The 16,773-nt window shown below is 39.4% G+C and overlaps 1 protein-coding gene across 2 annotated transcripts; it reads right to left on the bottom strand.

Annotated features, from left to right (window-relative positions):
* Positions 1-295: 295 nt before the first annotated feature.
* On the bottom strand, positions 296-13,236 carry LOC107571196 (CD9 antigen-like). 2 transcript variants are annotated; one of them, XM_016257496.1, is made up of 8 exons: positions 13,144-13,236; positions 10,795-10,900; positions 10,589-10,686; positions 4,141-4,215; positions 3,958-4,059; positions 3,059-3,148; positions 651-734; positions 296-516 (listed from the first exon to the last, which is right to left on the bottom strand). In XM_016257496.1, the coding sequence occupies exons 2-8, from the start codon at positions 10,898-10,900 to the stop codon at positions 376-378; spliced, it is 696 nt and encodes a 231-aa protein (XP_016112982.1). In that variant the 5' UTR covers positions 13,144-13,236; the 3' UTR covers positions 296-375. The 2 variants fall into 2 exon arrangements, with proteins under 2 accessions (XP_016112982.1, XP_016112981.1); XM_016257495.1 differs by lacking the exon at positions 13,144-13,236 and having other exon boundaries at positions 10,795-10,924.
* Positions 13,237-16,773: the final 3,537 nt, after the last annotated feature.

Here is a 16,773-nt window from a genome sequence, read left to right as displayed (position 1 = left end):
GTTTTTAAGCACTGTGCTGCTTTGTTTATAGCGGTGACCAAGGAAACACTGTATTGCTTCTGCTCCATAAGTGCCACCTGCTGTCAGAGAGTGAATTTGCATTTTCATTCAGCCCTTCTGCTGTTTTTGTTTCATGCAGATGTTTTATGTAACATAATTTCACAAAGCTAAAGCCAGACCATGCTGTTTTTGCTTTAAATTGCACAATTACTATCATCTATTATTATTATCTAATTCACATCATAAACAGCTCATGCTACGTGCAGCGTCTTTGTTTGGACAGTGATAAAAATGAAGTTGTTCTATAATTATTTCATGCATTATGAGTCTTGTAAAGGCCCAGCCTGGGAAAAACCATGATAAACCATGAAACCATCAGCTGCTCAACAAATCACGACACAAATTCTGAATACATTGCCTATGTATAGCTTCCCACTGGGATCCATTTTCAGAAGGAGATGCGGGAGACTGTGAGATGTGTCTGCTGAGGACGACACTGCACACCAGTGCCACCATCTGAGGATGAGTGGGAACACATGCAGACAAATGCACAAAGACAGACGATCAGCATGTGTGCAGCACTGGACACACTTCCAGTGTGTGTGGATGTGAACCGATATAAAGTTCAGTGTGTGTTCAGATGGACTCACCATGATTCCAGCCATCCCTAGAAACCCACACAACACCAGAGGCGCGTTGGAGTTGAACATGTCCTGGATCACTCTGGGACAGCGCTAACAAACACACACAAACACACACACATGAGCATCTGCTTTGCTCCTCAAACATCACACATTCAGAAATAAAAGTAAAGACCCCTTCACACCATGGATAATAACTATGATGATAAAGATATACTTTAAAAAAATCTTTCTAAATGTAAAAGAATCCACAGCACAACTATAATGATAACGAGGAATTATATAATTGGATTCATTTTCAGAATTGTTTCTTTCCAGCTGATGAATGATAAAAAAACATTGACATCAAATCAGAATCCATCCTGCTTTAAAGAGCTGAAGTACTCAAAGTGTTATAAAACTACAGCGCACTTAGAATAAACAGAATGTTCACTGATTTGGCTGCTAATATAATTATTGCTAGAGTTATTGTCAGCTGGTGAACAATAATGTAGTTTTTGTTATAGTTATTGTCTGCTGGTGAGAACTAGTGTTGTCAAAAGTACCAACGTCGTTACAAATTAAGATTTCTGAAATTTAAATTTTTTTTTACAATACCATCATTTTCCCCTTGCTTTTTGAGCACTGTTAAGCAGATTCTTAAAGACCTCTGCATGGCCATTGTGTTCACGTGCTCAACAGTTATGTCTGTGATTGGCTACAATGATCATCGCTTCAAATGCATATACTGTATTGTACATACACATCTTTCATGCTCTTCATTGAGCGCTTACATACACACAGGAGCATTTGAAAGAAGGCATCTATCAGCGGATCCCTAATATATCCACTGATAGATGGAACCTAATATAGTTATCGTTATATTTATGGTCCACTGGGGTAAAAACTAATATAGTTATCGTTATGGTTATCATCCGCTGGTGTAAACACTAATATTGTTATCATTATAGTTCCCTATAAAAAGTTACACTTGATGCCGCATATCATTACACATATGAGAATATTCAATCAGGCCAAGAATTTGGCTTAAATAACCTCAGTCAGTGACATCACTGGAATGCATGCACCTGCAAGGTTATAAATAGATGTGAAATGGACACATCTTTAGGTTTCTTTGTCTTTGGAGACTGCTTTGTGTGCTGTGTGTGTCTTCAGTGTGTGCTGTTGTTTATAACAAAAAAAAGAAAAGAAAAAGAGAGTGGACATGTCTAGCAAGTCTGCTAAGAGATGCTTGCCGCTGTGTGTATGGCTTATCTCGGAGGACGATCACCACTCAACCTGAAGTATGGCAGTCTCTAAGGCCTTTTTTCTGGTGTGTTTGATGTTTGTGAGTTTGAGGGCTAGTCTATCCCGGTCACCTTTGTCAGGTTTTATAACCTAGGTCTGGGGACCACTCCAGGCTCTAGAGTGCTTTTGTCTTGAGAAAAGTTGGTATTCTCATTCCCAAAGCATTCCAATGCAGCTCAAGTTCCTGAAGGGGAACGTTCCTAGGTTATGTCTGTAACCATGGCTCCCCAAAAGGAAAGATACACTGAATCACCCTGACATACTTCCTGCATCCCTGTGAGTGCTTGCTTCGACCTATCAGAAGCTAACAATGTTTACACCGGATGCGCTTTTAAGCTTCCTGGTCACTATGTCACCCCGGCCGTGATGTCCCGCCACTCTATTGGACTGATTTCAAATGTGCTTCAGTATATGGTCACACGTTCCAAAAGCATTCAGATGTAGCATCTCATTACCTTCAATCTGTATTGTATAAAGCACTGTATAAATAAAGGGGACTTGACTTGACTAATGTTACTTATTGCTATAGTTATCATCTGTTGGTGTAAACACTAATATAGTTATTGTTATAGGAAAGGAAAGGAATGGATGTATGGTCAAGTATGGTGACATGTGGTATTTGTGCTCTGCATTTCACCCATCCAAGTGCACACACACAGCAGTGAGTAGTGAACAAACACACACACCGTGAACACACCCAGAGCAGAAGAGCAGCCATTTTTGCTGCGGCACCCGGAGAGCAGTTGGGGTTTCTGTGCCTTGCTCAAGGGTCTCACCTCAGTCGTGGTATTGAGGGTGGAAGAGAGCGCTGGTCATTCACTCCCATCACCGACAATTCCTGCCGGACCTGAGACTCGAACCTGCAACCTTTTTGGTTACAAGTTTGACTCTCTAACCATTAGGTTACTGCCCCAATAGTCAGCTAGTGTGAACACTAATATAGTTATCTTTATAGTTATTGTCCACTGGTGTGAACACAATTATATTAGCATACACACTAGGTGACGATAACTATATTAATCATCATAGTTATTGTCCCCTGGTGTGAATGCTAAAATAGTTATTGTTATATCTTTATGGTTATAGTTTTTGGTGTGAACAGGCTTTAAGACAAACAGGAATTGACTCACATTAAATGGGATCTGCTTCGGGATGTTGCCTTCTGGACAGGTGTCAAGCACAAACTGTTCAATCGGTTCACCAATGCCACAGCAGTCTAACTGGCACACAGACACACACAGCTGTTAGATTATGTTTCCACTGGTTTACCGTCATCATGAGCCGATGTCCTCATAATGTGGTGTGTATTCAGGGTTCAGGCATACATCCCCAACATACAGATGTCCTCATAATTCAAATCAATAAATAAACATGAAAAATATTTTATTTTTTATTAAAAATGTAAAAAATGCAGAACGTTCTCCTTTAGGAGTATGATTATGGTTAGAGACTAAACAAATATTGGATCAGAAAAAAACATTATGTGTATGGGATGTCGTCATAATCATAGGAGTATCAATGTTAGGGTGAACATACTTCCATTTTTTCCCAGACATGTCCTGGCCACGACTTCTAAATCGCCTAAAATGTCTGCATTTTGTCTTTGATCATTCTGTGCAGCACCGCTTCAAGTCAAACACATCTGACGTCAATAGGAAATCAGTGTATGACATCAATGTACCGCGAGGGCAACAAAGCATAAGGAGCGTCTGCTCTCTTATTGCTCTCACAGTAATTTAATGTCATACAACAATCGGTCTGCGCAGTGCCGCTTCAAGTCAAACACACCGATGCTCTCTACAGTCCTCATACATTATGTATATGTGTATTTGCTTTGATTGGACCAAAAGTCATTGGTTGATTATGTACATTGCCTGCACTTTATTGGTCAAACCTCTTTTTCCAGTCATTAACTTTGGTAGCTATGAAAACAATAGCATAACAAAGCCGAAATCCAGCAATTTAGAAGTATGGTCACCCTAATCAACATATGTGTGTGTGTGTGTGTGTATGTGTGTTTGAGACTTACAGTTTTGTGGAATAGTTTGAGAACCATGGTTTCATTATTACGCCTGGTGTGCGGATACTGAGTGTAGATCTTGGTGTAGAAATTTCCCAACCTGTCTGACATCTACAACACAACAAACACTCAAATGCTTTCAAATCTGCACTATTATTCAGATATGTGCTCATGATCTCTGTGTGTGCTTACTTCTCCACGCCACATAAAGGCCGTCACTCCTACTGCGATGTTTATGATGATCAGAAAGGACAGCAGGCCAGAAAACTGAACATCAGAAAAACAGAAATGTTTGTTCAGTACATAAATATAGTTAATCTAATTCAAGTCAGACAATTTTGTCAGTTTAAGTTAACCCTTATAAGCTATCCGTTTGGGATGTACATTTGGCTGTTAGTGTCTCCAGAGACCCCAGATATTAAATGTGAATTTGTAACACAATGTAATATTTAAAAAAAAAAAAATTAATATCACTCAACATTTACTCAACCAGCCATTGAAGATGAGTGGACCAACATTCCACAGGCCACAATCAACAACCTGATCAACTCTATGCGAAGGAGATGTCTTGCACTGCGTGAGGCAAATGGTGGTCACACCAGATACTGACTGGTTTTCGGACGCCCCCCAGACCCCCCAATACAGTAAAACTGCACATTTTAGAGTGGCCTTTTATTGTGGCCAGCCTAAGGCACACCTGTGCAATAATCATGCTGTCTAATCAGCATCTTGATATGCCACACCTGTGAGGTGGATGGATTATCTCGGCAAAGGAGAAGTGCTCACTAACACAGATTTAGACAGATTTGTGAACAATATTTGAGAGAAATAGGCCTTTTGTGTACATAGAAAAAGTCTTAGATCTTTGAGTTCAGCTCATGAAAAATGAGGGCAAAAACAAAAGTGTTGCATTTATAATTTTGTTCAGTGTAATAATTATAGGAAAATGGTAAGTCTGATCAGTCTGAAAAGATATAGCAAACAAATTAGACGTCAGGACCCAAATCTCTGCCAAGTTTTGGGCTTGGGCTCATTAACCTGTTAACCTGCACCCCCCATTTTGGGACTCACAGCTGAAAATTACCTACCTAACTTCAAATTGTAACAGTTCCTGACAACAGTGTGCTACACACACAAATTTGGTGTCTTTGGATGATGGATAGTAAAGCCCAAAGGTCTTCTTTCCAGAGTTGAAAGATAAAAAGTTATAGACACGGAAGTGCCTTGAAAAATTGTACACTGATTTTTTTTTTTTCATATACAAATACATGAAATCAGTTCTGGAGCAATCCAGAAAAGTAATGGGTTGAAAGTCACATGTCTCATGAGTTTATATTTCAAATCTGAAAAAGGTACCATGCAAAATGAGATTCCTGCAACCATTTTTGCTATGGCTATGTCTAGTCTAGTCTGGGCGCCCTTGAGGCAAAAGTGCCAGATTTTTTGCGCGTTTGGTGTTCTTGAGCAAAAACCAAAGTGCAGCAGTTAGGCTATAGTTTTCCTACAATTTTTCTATGGACCTATTCTATTTTTTATTCTAATAAAAAAAGCCTATTACGCTATGACAACAGCTTGGACAGAGCTGGCTAGCTGGATGTGAAATAAGTCATGCCTTTTATTGTTTTCCCTGTTTGTTATTTGTTAATTGTTTGTTAAATTCAGTTATGTCAAAAATTTTGTCAAATCCATTCAAATTAAGATTAAGAAAAATGGTAACACTTTACAATAAGGCGTCATTAGTTAACATTAATTAATGCATTAGTTAATATGATCTAACCATGAACAACACCTCTGTTCAGCAGTAGTTAATCTAAGTTAACGTTAACTTGCACATATATTAATGTTATCTATTCATGTTAACAGCTTAATTAGTTAACATTAGTTAACACATTAGTTAACATGAACTAATCATAAACAATAACTGTAAACAGCTTTATTTAATGTTTGGTAATGTAGACTTGTTGTACATATTTACATTGTTATTCATGTTCATAGGCACTTTACTCTCTACTTATATTGAACAAAGCACTTTAATTAACCTGTTAACCCGCACCTGGACGCCAGCGCACTGAACGCTCTTGTTTGCACGTGTCAATGGTTACGAATAGATTAAATGAAACGGGACAAAATTGGGAGTGATGACGACCATGAATATTTAGTGATTCACACCGGAGAGACAAAGGGCCAAAGATAATGGACCATCAATATGAATGTGACTGAGGCAGGTAAGAAAGAGTGTGAGGAGAGTCAAATAATGTGGGTTTTTGATTATTTGTATTTTAACACAGTATAATAAAAATATACACAGTGAAGGTCAAGGACACATGATTGAACATACTAATCTGAACTCTGAAACTTGAACAGTAACATTCATTCATAGTGTTAACACTTGTACTACTTTTATATCTTGTGGTTTTATATGTTATAAAACATTAAAGAAACATCCTGGCGTTGTGGGACATTTTGACAATGAAATGCCACATATTTCAAAATGTAGTCAGGAATTATAGTTTGGGAGTTATTGAGTTATTCCTCTCAGCGTGTCTGCTTCCAGAAACGAAAAGTAGCCGAGATGAACGCTAAACGTTTGTTTTTGGAGGTGATGTGGGTGTTTACATGTCCGCGCATCTCATGTGGATATTTAGAATTTGAAAAGCGCAATCGGCTCGTGAGCGTGACCGCATTAGTGATAATGAGTTGAGACGGGAAAAACTGGACATCGCGTTGGTTTCATACGGATTACTTTATCAGAGAATATTTGTTTTGGATGTGACTTACTTCATTTAAAAGTAGGCATTTCAATCCTTCTATACATGTATTTCTCATGTATTTGAGGCAAGTATTGTCATGAATTCTGTCCATAGACTTCCATCCGACTGCCACAAGAGATCGCCTCTTTATCATATTGACTCACACACCACACAGACTGTTACATGTCACTCCGGACTACATTTCCCATCATCCGTTGCACTGATTGCTCACAGCTGTAACCAATCACACGCTCACCTGAAAGCTATTACACACATTATATAGCACCCACTCAGATCCTGCTCAAGTCGCCGAGTATTGTTCTGCATTTATCACTCCACTAGTGTTAGTTGCTTTACCGAGCCATTCCGTGTTTCTGTTTAGTCTCTAGGTGAGTGATAAACGCAGAACAACACTAGTGATAGCTGCTTTTAGGGCTGCACGATTGCTAGAATGCGATTGTCATGCGCATTTGTTAAAAAAGCCAGTTCTGTAATCAACAGGAAATCATCATCACATGCTCTCAGATGGAGCAGAATTGAATACACATAACCGTAGTTCACTGACAAGTTACGCAAAAAAATTGCAGACGATTTTATTGCGCGATTCTGAAATCAAAGAAATCGTTCGCGATAATGACAGCTGTTTGCATAGCTTCTCAGTGAACTACGGCTCTGTGAAGTAAATGCTGCTCCATCTGAAAGCATGTGAAAATACCACATTTAATAACATATTTTTACTCCAAACTCACTTCATAACGTCAGTCGAGTGTTTGAAATAAATCCCTGTGTGAGATGATGTGGCTTCTTACACAGAATAAGGCACGCAACATATTTCATAGTATTTAAGCAGTGATAAAGGCATTGCATTATAAATATACTTTATTTGAATGAAAATTATAATAAGAACTCAGATAAACTGTAAATTGTCATAGTTGTGTGTTTATATTAGTCACGTTGAATCGAAGAAAGCAGTTGAATCTTCTGTTTATTCAGCTGCAGCGATAGGCATTTTCTGGGTTTCTTCTGCTCAGCGCGAGAGCACCTTCTGGCCTTTGGATGGAAATTTACTGCTGGTCACAGAACCGTGCTTCACTGAAAGATACGCATGACAATCGCAGCTTCTGTCGAATCACGATCTCGATTCCATTTCGATTTATCGTGCAGCCTTAGCTGCTTTACGGAACCTAGTTTCTAGTTCTAGTTTACTGTAGTCATTTCGTGTTGCCTTGTTTCCGGTTTCCTTATTCCTGCCTGTGTATCTTGGATTAACCCTTGTCTCGCCGCTCGGACTCTGTTTGTACCTCATCTGGACTATTGCTCATTTTTCAGGATTACCCCTCTTGTCAAGCCCTCTGGATTCTGTTCGCCGATCGATGACCCATGCCAGCCCTAAGAATACTCTTTGTCTTTTCTTGCCTGTGTATGACATGTCTATGAATAAAGCTTTGCGTATGGGTCACGTCTCATCAGCCCCGTAACAAGTATTTGCTGAGATTTAGGTTGTTTTATTTACGTGTCTGTGAAGAGAGGTGACGGAGACCGAGATGGCAGAGAGCGCACCGTTTATTTTCTTTATTTTACAAAAGCACATTGTTTTATTGTTATTATGACTATACACAAATAAAAGTAGACCCTTTGCAGTTTCAAATGATACCTTACTGTATTCTTATCTGTACAATAAAAAATTGAGTATTTTAGTTCTTTTCGTGGTCATCAAGAAAATAAGAGACAGACCGCACCATTGTGTGCTTCGACCCCAGAGGGTAAAATAGCATTTCAGTAAGTAATTTGTAGTAATTTCTCAAGCCAACTTAGTAAGAAGACGTTTAAATAGGATTTCAGTAAGTTCGCTTTCTCAAGCAAACTTAATGGGCCTCATTCATGAAACACAAGCAGAACGAATTTTTGTGTAAATCGTTCGTAAGGCCGTTCTGACGTAAACTTTGAAAATACGAAAATTTATGAATTCGAAAATATTAGCTGGTATGAAAGAAATGTACACCTGCTCCCTACCACGCGTAAATGGTGCGTAAAACGTTCTGTGCTCTTTTTTTGGCAAACTGATGACACGTAATTATTATGGCAGTGCATGAAAATTCAAAGTTAATTTGCCCTTGCCCTCTTTTTTTGTAGCTGATAACTGTAAATCCCAGCGCTCGTCACTGTCCACTGTAAATAGAGGACGGGTGGGACAAATAGCAACAAACCATCCTACTTGTACAACGACTGCCTACAACAATGGAGAAGTCAAAATTACTAAGATACTTGTAATACGTTGCCGCCATGGATGTTCCAAATCAAAGCATCTCAGCTGGAAAATGCTGTGCCACCAAAAAGTTTTCAATCTCCACCAGCTGGTCGTTTTAAGAAGAGCACCTGACATTTTTTCAGCTGGCTAAAACCTCTTTGGTGGACACACGTTATTGAATATTTATTGTTAGGCAAATGGCCTATTAGTCTTTTTTGCATTTATTCAATATACTGGAGCCAAACCTGAGAAAGTAGACCAGAATATTCCACTGCGTTTGTGGACACGCAATTTGCATAGCTGTAATTCATAGGTGGGGATTATGCTAATTGTGAATGGGTGTGCACGAGCGCCCTATTTACAAATGATTGGAATTCATTAACATGCACGTTTAAATATCAAATCGGATGTTTACGAAGCGTTTGTGAATCTGGAGGAGAGTTTTCGGGAAGGTGTGTTTTACACGCAAATTACTCAGAATTTACTCATATATTTACATATACATAAGTTTCATGAATGAGGCCCAATAAGTTTAAATAATTTTTTTTTTTTTGGACAAATTATGTAACAAAGCATATTTTTAATTTCCCATTGATGCCTATGAAAAAAATATATTTAAAATGTATTCATATATATTTTTTAAAACCCTAAAATCTTCCCAACACTGCACAAATGTAGACTCTAGCATATTAATAAAGTGAGTGATATTACATTTGTTTAAAAAAATAGTAAGAATAAAGAAATTGTAACAAAATCAGTTTTTTTTTTTCACACTAACACACAGATATCCAGATATCATTTTCAATGTTTTTGTTTGCTTGTTTGTAGAGCTAGCAAGTGTCAACCACCACATCAATTCTCATGCCATTTAGATGAAGGGATTTTTTTTTAAATTTCAGCAGAAGCCATTTGGGGTCAAAAAGACCCCAGATTTTCTCAGATACACACAAAGGAAAGAAGAGAAGAGCCATGACTGTTCCAGCTTTTCTTGACCATGAGTTACATTTTACTGGTTTGGGAAAAATTGTCTCTACAAATCAGTTTCATCCTACTGTAGTCTGAATCCTGAAGGTGTTTTAAGCCTTTTATACTTTCGGAGTGCACGAGTCTGCGTGACGTAAAACAATCATCATCGGAGGGTGTACACGGAGACTCTCTGTGGATATCTGTGTACCTCCCATTTTTTGTGACTGCTCGCACAAGTACGCGTGGTCAGTAGGTTACAAAAGCACCAATTGCGCATGTGCAGGCTGTGTGAAGTCCATCGCTATCTGCACCACTAAAATCTGTCAAAAAAAACAATATAAAGACGTGTGCAATAATTCATGGAGGGAAATTGCCCAGAGTTTGGGCAATTGCTTGTTTACTGTTTACATGTTTGTTTACTGTTCAAACTGATCTACTGCGCATGTGTGGAACACGTCCACCGAGCGGACCACCAGCAAACACTTTCAGTACTATAAATACAAGTAGTCCGCATCCGTGCTGTCCGTGTCTGCGTGCGCAGTTTGGATGCGTAAAGTATAACACAGACTTTACAGCTTTGTTTCAATGTCAACACATGCAATTCTTTAGAGATCATCTTGTGTTATATTTGCTGTATGAATAAATATGATGCATCTGTAATGAGTATTTTCCTCACCACATTAAGAGCAGATTTTTTGTGGCTACATGCGCCATGATTGCCGAGAACAGCGACCATCATTATCAGAATACCGCTGATGACCAACGCCGTCACACCTGACAAACAGAACACAAAGTCAAGGATAAGCTTACAGACTGAAAAAGTGAGTGTAAATATAATTTTAATTCAACAGATATAAAATGAGAAACAACAGAAGGACAAACCAAAAGTGAACGGTGTTGTTTTCTGTTCATTCATTTGGTACAATCCTATGAATGTAGTGATGACCCGAAACCATGTTCCCAGACAGACTAGCCCAAAACCCACCATCTGAAAGAAACACATCGTTGCATCACAATCATCATCACTGAATCACAATCATTATCATCACTACATCACAATTAGGACTGCACAATATATAATTTTAGCATCGATATCACAATGAGCGCATCCACAATAGTAACAAAGCAGAATGTGTAATGTGAAGTATAGGGATCGTAGTGGTAACACTTTACATTATTGGTGTAGAGTATACAGAGTGATGGAACCAATCAGTAGATATGGGGTGATTAGGAGGCCATGATTGTCAGAGGCCAATGGGAAAATTTGGCCAGGATGCTGAGGTCACAACCGTTTAACGTCTCATCCAAATGAAAGTGCTTTTTGACAGAATAGTGTCCCCATCATTATACTGGGGCGCTAGGACCCACAAAGACCACAGGGTGAGCACCCCCTGCTGGCCTCACTAACACCTCTTCAAGCAGAAACCTAGTTTTCCCAGGAGATGTCCCATCCAGGTACTGACCAGGCAAAACCCTGCTTAGCCTCAGTGGGTGACCAGGCGAGAGCTGCAGAGTGATAGCTGCTGGCTTAATGAGTTATAAACGTTAATAACTTGTGAAAGTGAAAAGCATTATGTAATAAAATCACATTTTATTTTATTTTTTAACACTAAGCCATATATCATTACAATTTGTTTTTTGTTTGTAGAGCTAGCAAGTGTCAACCACCACATCAATTCTCATGCCATTTAGAAATTAAAGCAATAACATTTCAGCAAAAGCCATTTAGGGTCAAAAAGACAAAAACCCAGATTTTCTCAGATACACAAAAAAACGTTATAAAGGTTAATAACTTGTGAAAGTGAACCTTAATGTGACGTGTACACACAAATCATTTATTTATTAATTACTAATGCTCACAGTTTTTTTTCTGGTGAAATGTATTTTATTGTTGATGCACTATATGTTAATATTTAAATATAACACTTAAGTATATTTGATCTAATTTAATGGTTTTGAAATAGCAATTTGAAATAATCATGGAAATAATAAATCAATGACCAAAAGCACCATGAAAAAACATTATCATGATATCAAATATAATTACTGATTGCTTATTAATATGATAAAAGACCACTGTAACTGGAGTATTTGGCCATCCACACTTGCCATATCTGTGCATGAGCAAACCGTCCACAGGAGCACTGGTGTGTTTTTTTTTTTCATGGAAATGCTCCAGTTACTACATAACATCGGTTCCCTGAGATAAAGAAATGAGTGTTGCGTCAAGGACGCTTATGCAGAAATTGTAAAAAAAAAAACCCTGTTTACTCCGATACTAAGGCCTCCAGTACTCCCACCCACTACATTCATGTTTTGTCCTGCTGCCGCCACATAAGAGTAGCCAATATAGGTTTTTTCTGTACATCAATGAAATTTACATGTCAGTAAGCTCTGTGTCGCCTAGCCACAACCAGCATTATTTCATAGTGTCCCAGCTCAAACACTCCCAATAAAATATTTGTTATTAAAGCATCAGCATTCACAAACCACTGTTATTTTTAACAAAAAATAAACCATAGGCTGCTACAGGCATGATTTAGAAGCGGAAATGACGTCGTTCCACACTCTAGTAGGTGGCGGTACTGCACATTTACATGTCTGAAGCGACTTTGGTAACACGTGCAAATTCAAAAGTAGCGTCAGAAGAAGCGTTCTCTTTGCTATTATGCACTGGAGTGGCCTGGATCGCAGTTTATTTGTAAGGTAAGTTATATCTGTACTCAGTGTATATTATTTGACAGATTTCACTGTATTATTAGTGTGGTTGATGTCGTATTACACTAATATCAATATATTGACTATTGTTTATTCCACTAGTAAGCTAACTTGCACATGGTGCTAATTAGGGCTGGGTTGAAATCTATTTTTTTATTTGAATCATTTCTCATTGTGACAGTGATCTCATTGTAAATCCCAAGAATTGAGAGATGCTGTTTTAACTTGCTGCATGAGCAAAACTTAATGAAATATTATTTGTAGTGCGCCTCCTAATAAATCACAATAAAGCTTTGTTACTTGTGATATGAAGCAAAGTGTCAGATTTCAAATTCTGTCAATTGTATTACTAAAGTTAAATCTTGTGAATATGTGTTGAGAAACCTGCAAAGGAAAAGCTAAGACTGTTATTAATGTTAAGTGAGCTTCTTGAGACTGTAAATGTTGATACTCACCTGTTTGTGTTTACCATCTCGGTTGTGGAATAAAGCAGCTTGTTTCCCCTATACAAACCTTGTTCCTCTCCTTACAGTTGTGACAGAAGACCAGCCTATCAAAGGAACACAAGATGGAAAAGTGGAATCCAACCACCTCCGATCCCTTCACCGTATTGGTAGAAACATTCAGTTCCTCACTTCAGTCACCACCCGTCACTTCATCTGCCTTCGCATGTCCCATGGGCAAGCCCACAACTTTTTCTGGTGAGGCGTCAGAGTGCAGTGGCTTCCTTTTGCAATGTTCCCTATATTTCGAAATGCAACCACACCAATTGGTGAGTGAGAGAGCAAAGATCGCCTTCATCATATCCTTGCTGTCAAGGCGAGCGCTTCAATGGGCAAGATCTATCTGGGAGTCTCAAAGCCCAGTAACTCATTCCCTAGACTCTTTTGTAAACCATTTCAGAGGAGTGTTTGGTACCTCAGCGATCTCAACCTGTGCATGACGAGCTCTTCTGACTATGACAAGTGGATATGTCCATTCATGATTACACTGCGGTTCCTAACTCTCGCCACGATCAGTGGATGGAATGAGATGGCTCTCCTCTCTGCATTTTGTCATGGGCTAAATCCTTCTCTCCATCAGCAGATGGTTATTTATGAGGATACAGTGGGACTTGACAGCTTTCTACAAAAGGCCCTGCACATTTCCCAACACTTAACCGCTTGCCATACTGAGGGATCGTCATCACCTGCCGCTTCACCAGACACCATCTCCCCAGTAACAGAGCCCATGCAAATGGACCGCTACCATCTGTCCACGGCAGAATGGCTTCGTCGGGTGACACAGCGGCTCTGTTTGTACTGTGGAGCAGATGACCATCTCCTGCCTTCCTGTCCAGCACGCCCCCTACACGCCCAGCTGTGGAATGTACTTGCCGCTGGGCGTGTAGGGCGTACACACCCCAATGTATTAAAGCTGCCTCACATTGATGCTCTCCTAATCCACAAAAAAAAAAAAAAATTTCCAGCAAAGGTCTTCATTGATTCTGGATCCTCAGGAAATTTTATATCCTCTCACCTCCTCGTCCAAATTCATCTTCCACGGCACAGGAATGCTACCCGCTATCAAATCACCACCATCCAGGGAAAACTGCTGGGTAAGGGCTTGGTGCGCTACCAAACACCAGAGGTCACTCTGATCCTTTAACCTGATTCTTCGCTCCCCTTCGTAGTTGATGTAGACGCCTCTACCATAGGTTACCATAGATATTATCACAGAGAAAGGTTGAACCACCAGTACTCCATCCATGTTCGTACTTCAAGAAGCTTTCCCCCGCGGAGCAGAACTACGACATTGGGAATCGTGAGTTACTGGCCATTAAGCTCACCCTGGAGGAGTGGCGGCACTGGCTGGAGGGAGCACTACACCCCTTCGAAGTCATAACAGACCACAAAAACCTCCAATATCTCTGTGATGCCAAGCGCCTCAACCCACGCCAAGTGCATTGGGCCCTATTTTTTAACTGCTTCAAATTCACCATAACCTATCTTCCTGGCCACAGGAATCTGAAAGCAAACGCTCTCTCTCGCCTTCATCAACCTGATCCTTCACCAGAGTGTCCAGAATTAATTCTCCTTCCAGACGTCTTTGTTTGTCCCATTAAATGGGTCTTGGATGGTCAGATTCGTGCCGCCACCCAAGAGGATCCTGCTCTGCTGGGAGGTCCAGAAGGGAAGACTTATGTACTCGGCACCTTTCGCCTTACCCTTCTGGACTCCCATACAAGAGGGTATGGGACTCAGCAAACATCCATCTCCAACAGGCAGTTCGGAGACACAAGGTCCATACGGATGTCTGCCATACCACTGCTCCTCAGAACCAACCGGGTGACCGAGTCTGGCTCTTCACTCGAGACATCCACCTCCGTCTGCCCTGCAAGAAGCTAAGTCCCTGTTATATCGGTCCTTTTCCCATCACAAGGCAGATCAATGAAGTGGCTTACGACATTAAACTCCCTGACCATTATCGTATCTCACCTTCCTTCCACATATCATTACTCAAACCTAACACTAACCCTCTTCTTCCTCCTTCTGCAGAACCCGAAGTACCTCCTCCTCCCAAGATCGACACCAACGAGACCAGCTTCAGAGTCAAAGAAAACATGGCAGCCATCTCTAATACCTGGTTGATTGGGAGGGGTACAGTCCCGAGGAAAGATCATGGGTGGACAGAAACAACATCTTGGATTCATCACTCCTCACCAACTTCCATCAGCTTCACCCAGACTGGCCTGCTCCCAGGTGCCAATCACCTGATTACTGATTACCACCACCTGCAGCCACTTCCCTTCACCATATAAAGGACAGTTCATCTCATTCACTCACCGGCCGGTCTCAAGGTTGCACGCTCACCTGTAGTATCTTTAAATACGAGTCTTTAATGATCCAAATTCCAGGGAACACAGGGCACGCTGGAGACACACATAGCACCAAATGACGATTAACACCGGACGCTCAACACTGGGAAACACAGGGCTTAAGTAACAATGAACTAAACGAGGGAATAAATGGGACACAGCTGGAATCAAATGAACATAATGGGAACAGAAACAGGAAAGACCCACTATGGGCATGTCACACACGAGGGAAAACTAGGGAAAAACAATGGGAGCAAAACACACAGACAGTCCATATTCCTGACAATTGCACATATATCCAAATGAACTGATATCGAATAGAGATTAAAAGTGAATCGAATAGTGAAATTTGTCTCAATACCCAGCCCTAGTGCTAATAAGTATAGCCTTATTCTAACTTAAGTTACTTAGCATTTTTTCCTCATTAGCCAATATTACACATATAACTAAATAAAACAAACAGGGATGTAACTTTTCTGTATCAACATTTTTCTGTATTACACATTTTGTCTGTACATCTAAAAGAGGCCCAAAGCACCTAATCAGGTATGGGTAATGCTCAAGATAGTAGTGTTTAGGTAAAAGTTTTATGTCTGAGTAAATCAATGACTAATGCCTTTTTTGGCATTAGTCTTGTTGTTATGCATTTTTGAGAATGAAGACTAAAATCAACTGCAGTTACATCCCGAGGAGTTCAAGTATCTATCTCAATGAAGACATGGAGACACTCATCAAATAATATATGGTAAGTGTATGTCAACCTGCACTTTTTACATTGTCAATGTAAATATATCCATAAAACATTGATAGTTACGTTAATTTTCTCATTGGCATCACAGTCTAGCTTTGCCCATGTGTGTGTAGTATGCAGCAAATTAGTAAAAAAAATATTTAATTTTAAGTTCAGTACTTGGTTCAGTCAAAGATTTACGTACACTGAGTTCAAAATAATTTTCTATAGTTTATTTGAGAAGTAATTGCACATTCACAGCTGTTACAAATGGCTATGCAGAGTAAAGTTTAAGTACAAATAATTACAAAGAAACATCAATTAATAATTTTTTTAAAAATGTGACATTTTGAAGTAAAATACTGAAATAGTTTTTTGGTCACAATAGTGACCGGTGGGATAACATTGAACTCAGGTATACAATATAAATCAAATTGCAGTTGTTAATGAAAATTGCAATAAAATATTGCAATGACAAAATATGGCACTAAATTAAAAGTTCAAATGTAACAAATAAGTTACAATATTGATGTTGTAATACTGGTAGCACTAATAT

The sequence above is a fragment of the Sinocyclocheilus grahami genome, unplaced genomic scaffold (assembly GCF_001515645.1).
Source record: "Sinocyclocheilus grahami isolate Dianchi unplaced genomic scaffold, SAMN03320097.WGS_v1.1 scaffold1562.1, whole genome shotgun sequence".
Taxonomy (NCBI): Eukaryota; Metazoa; Chordata; class Actinopteri; order Cypriniformes; family Cyprinidae; genus Sinocyclocheilus; species Sinocyclocheilus grahami.
The sequence above is the reverse complement of the archived record's forward strand: the minus strand, read 5'-3'. Positions and strand labels throughout refer to the sequence as shown.

Coding starts and splice junctions, on each gene's coding strand:
- LOC107571196 (XM_016257495.1), bottom strand. CDS start 10,915: ATGTGTTTCTTTCAGATGGTGGGTTTTGGGCTAGTCTGTCTGGGAACA. Junction 3,149..3,957: donor TCAAACTATTCCACAAAACT/GTAAGTCTCAAA, acceptor TCTGTGTGCCAG/TTAGACTGCTGTGGCATTGG. Junction 735..3,058: donor CGAAGCAGATCCCATTTAAT/GTGAGTCAATTC, acceptor TGTGTTTGTTAG/CGCTGTCCCAGAGTGATCCA.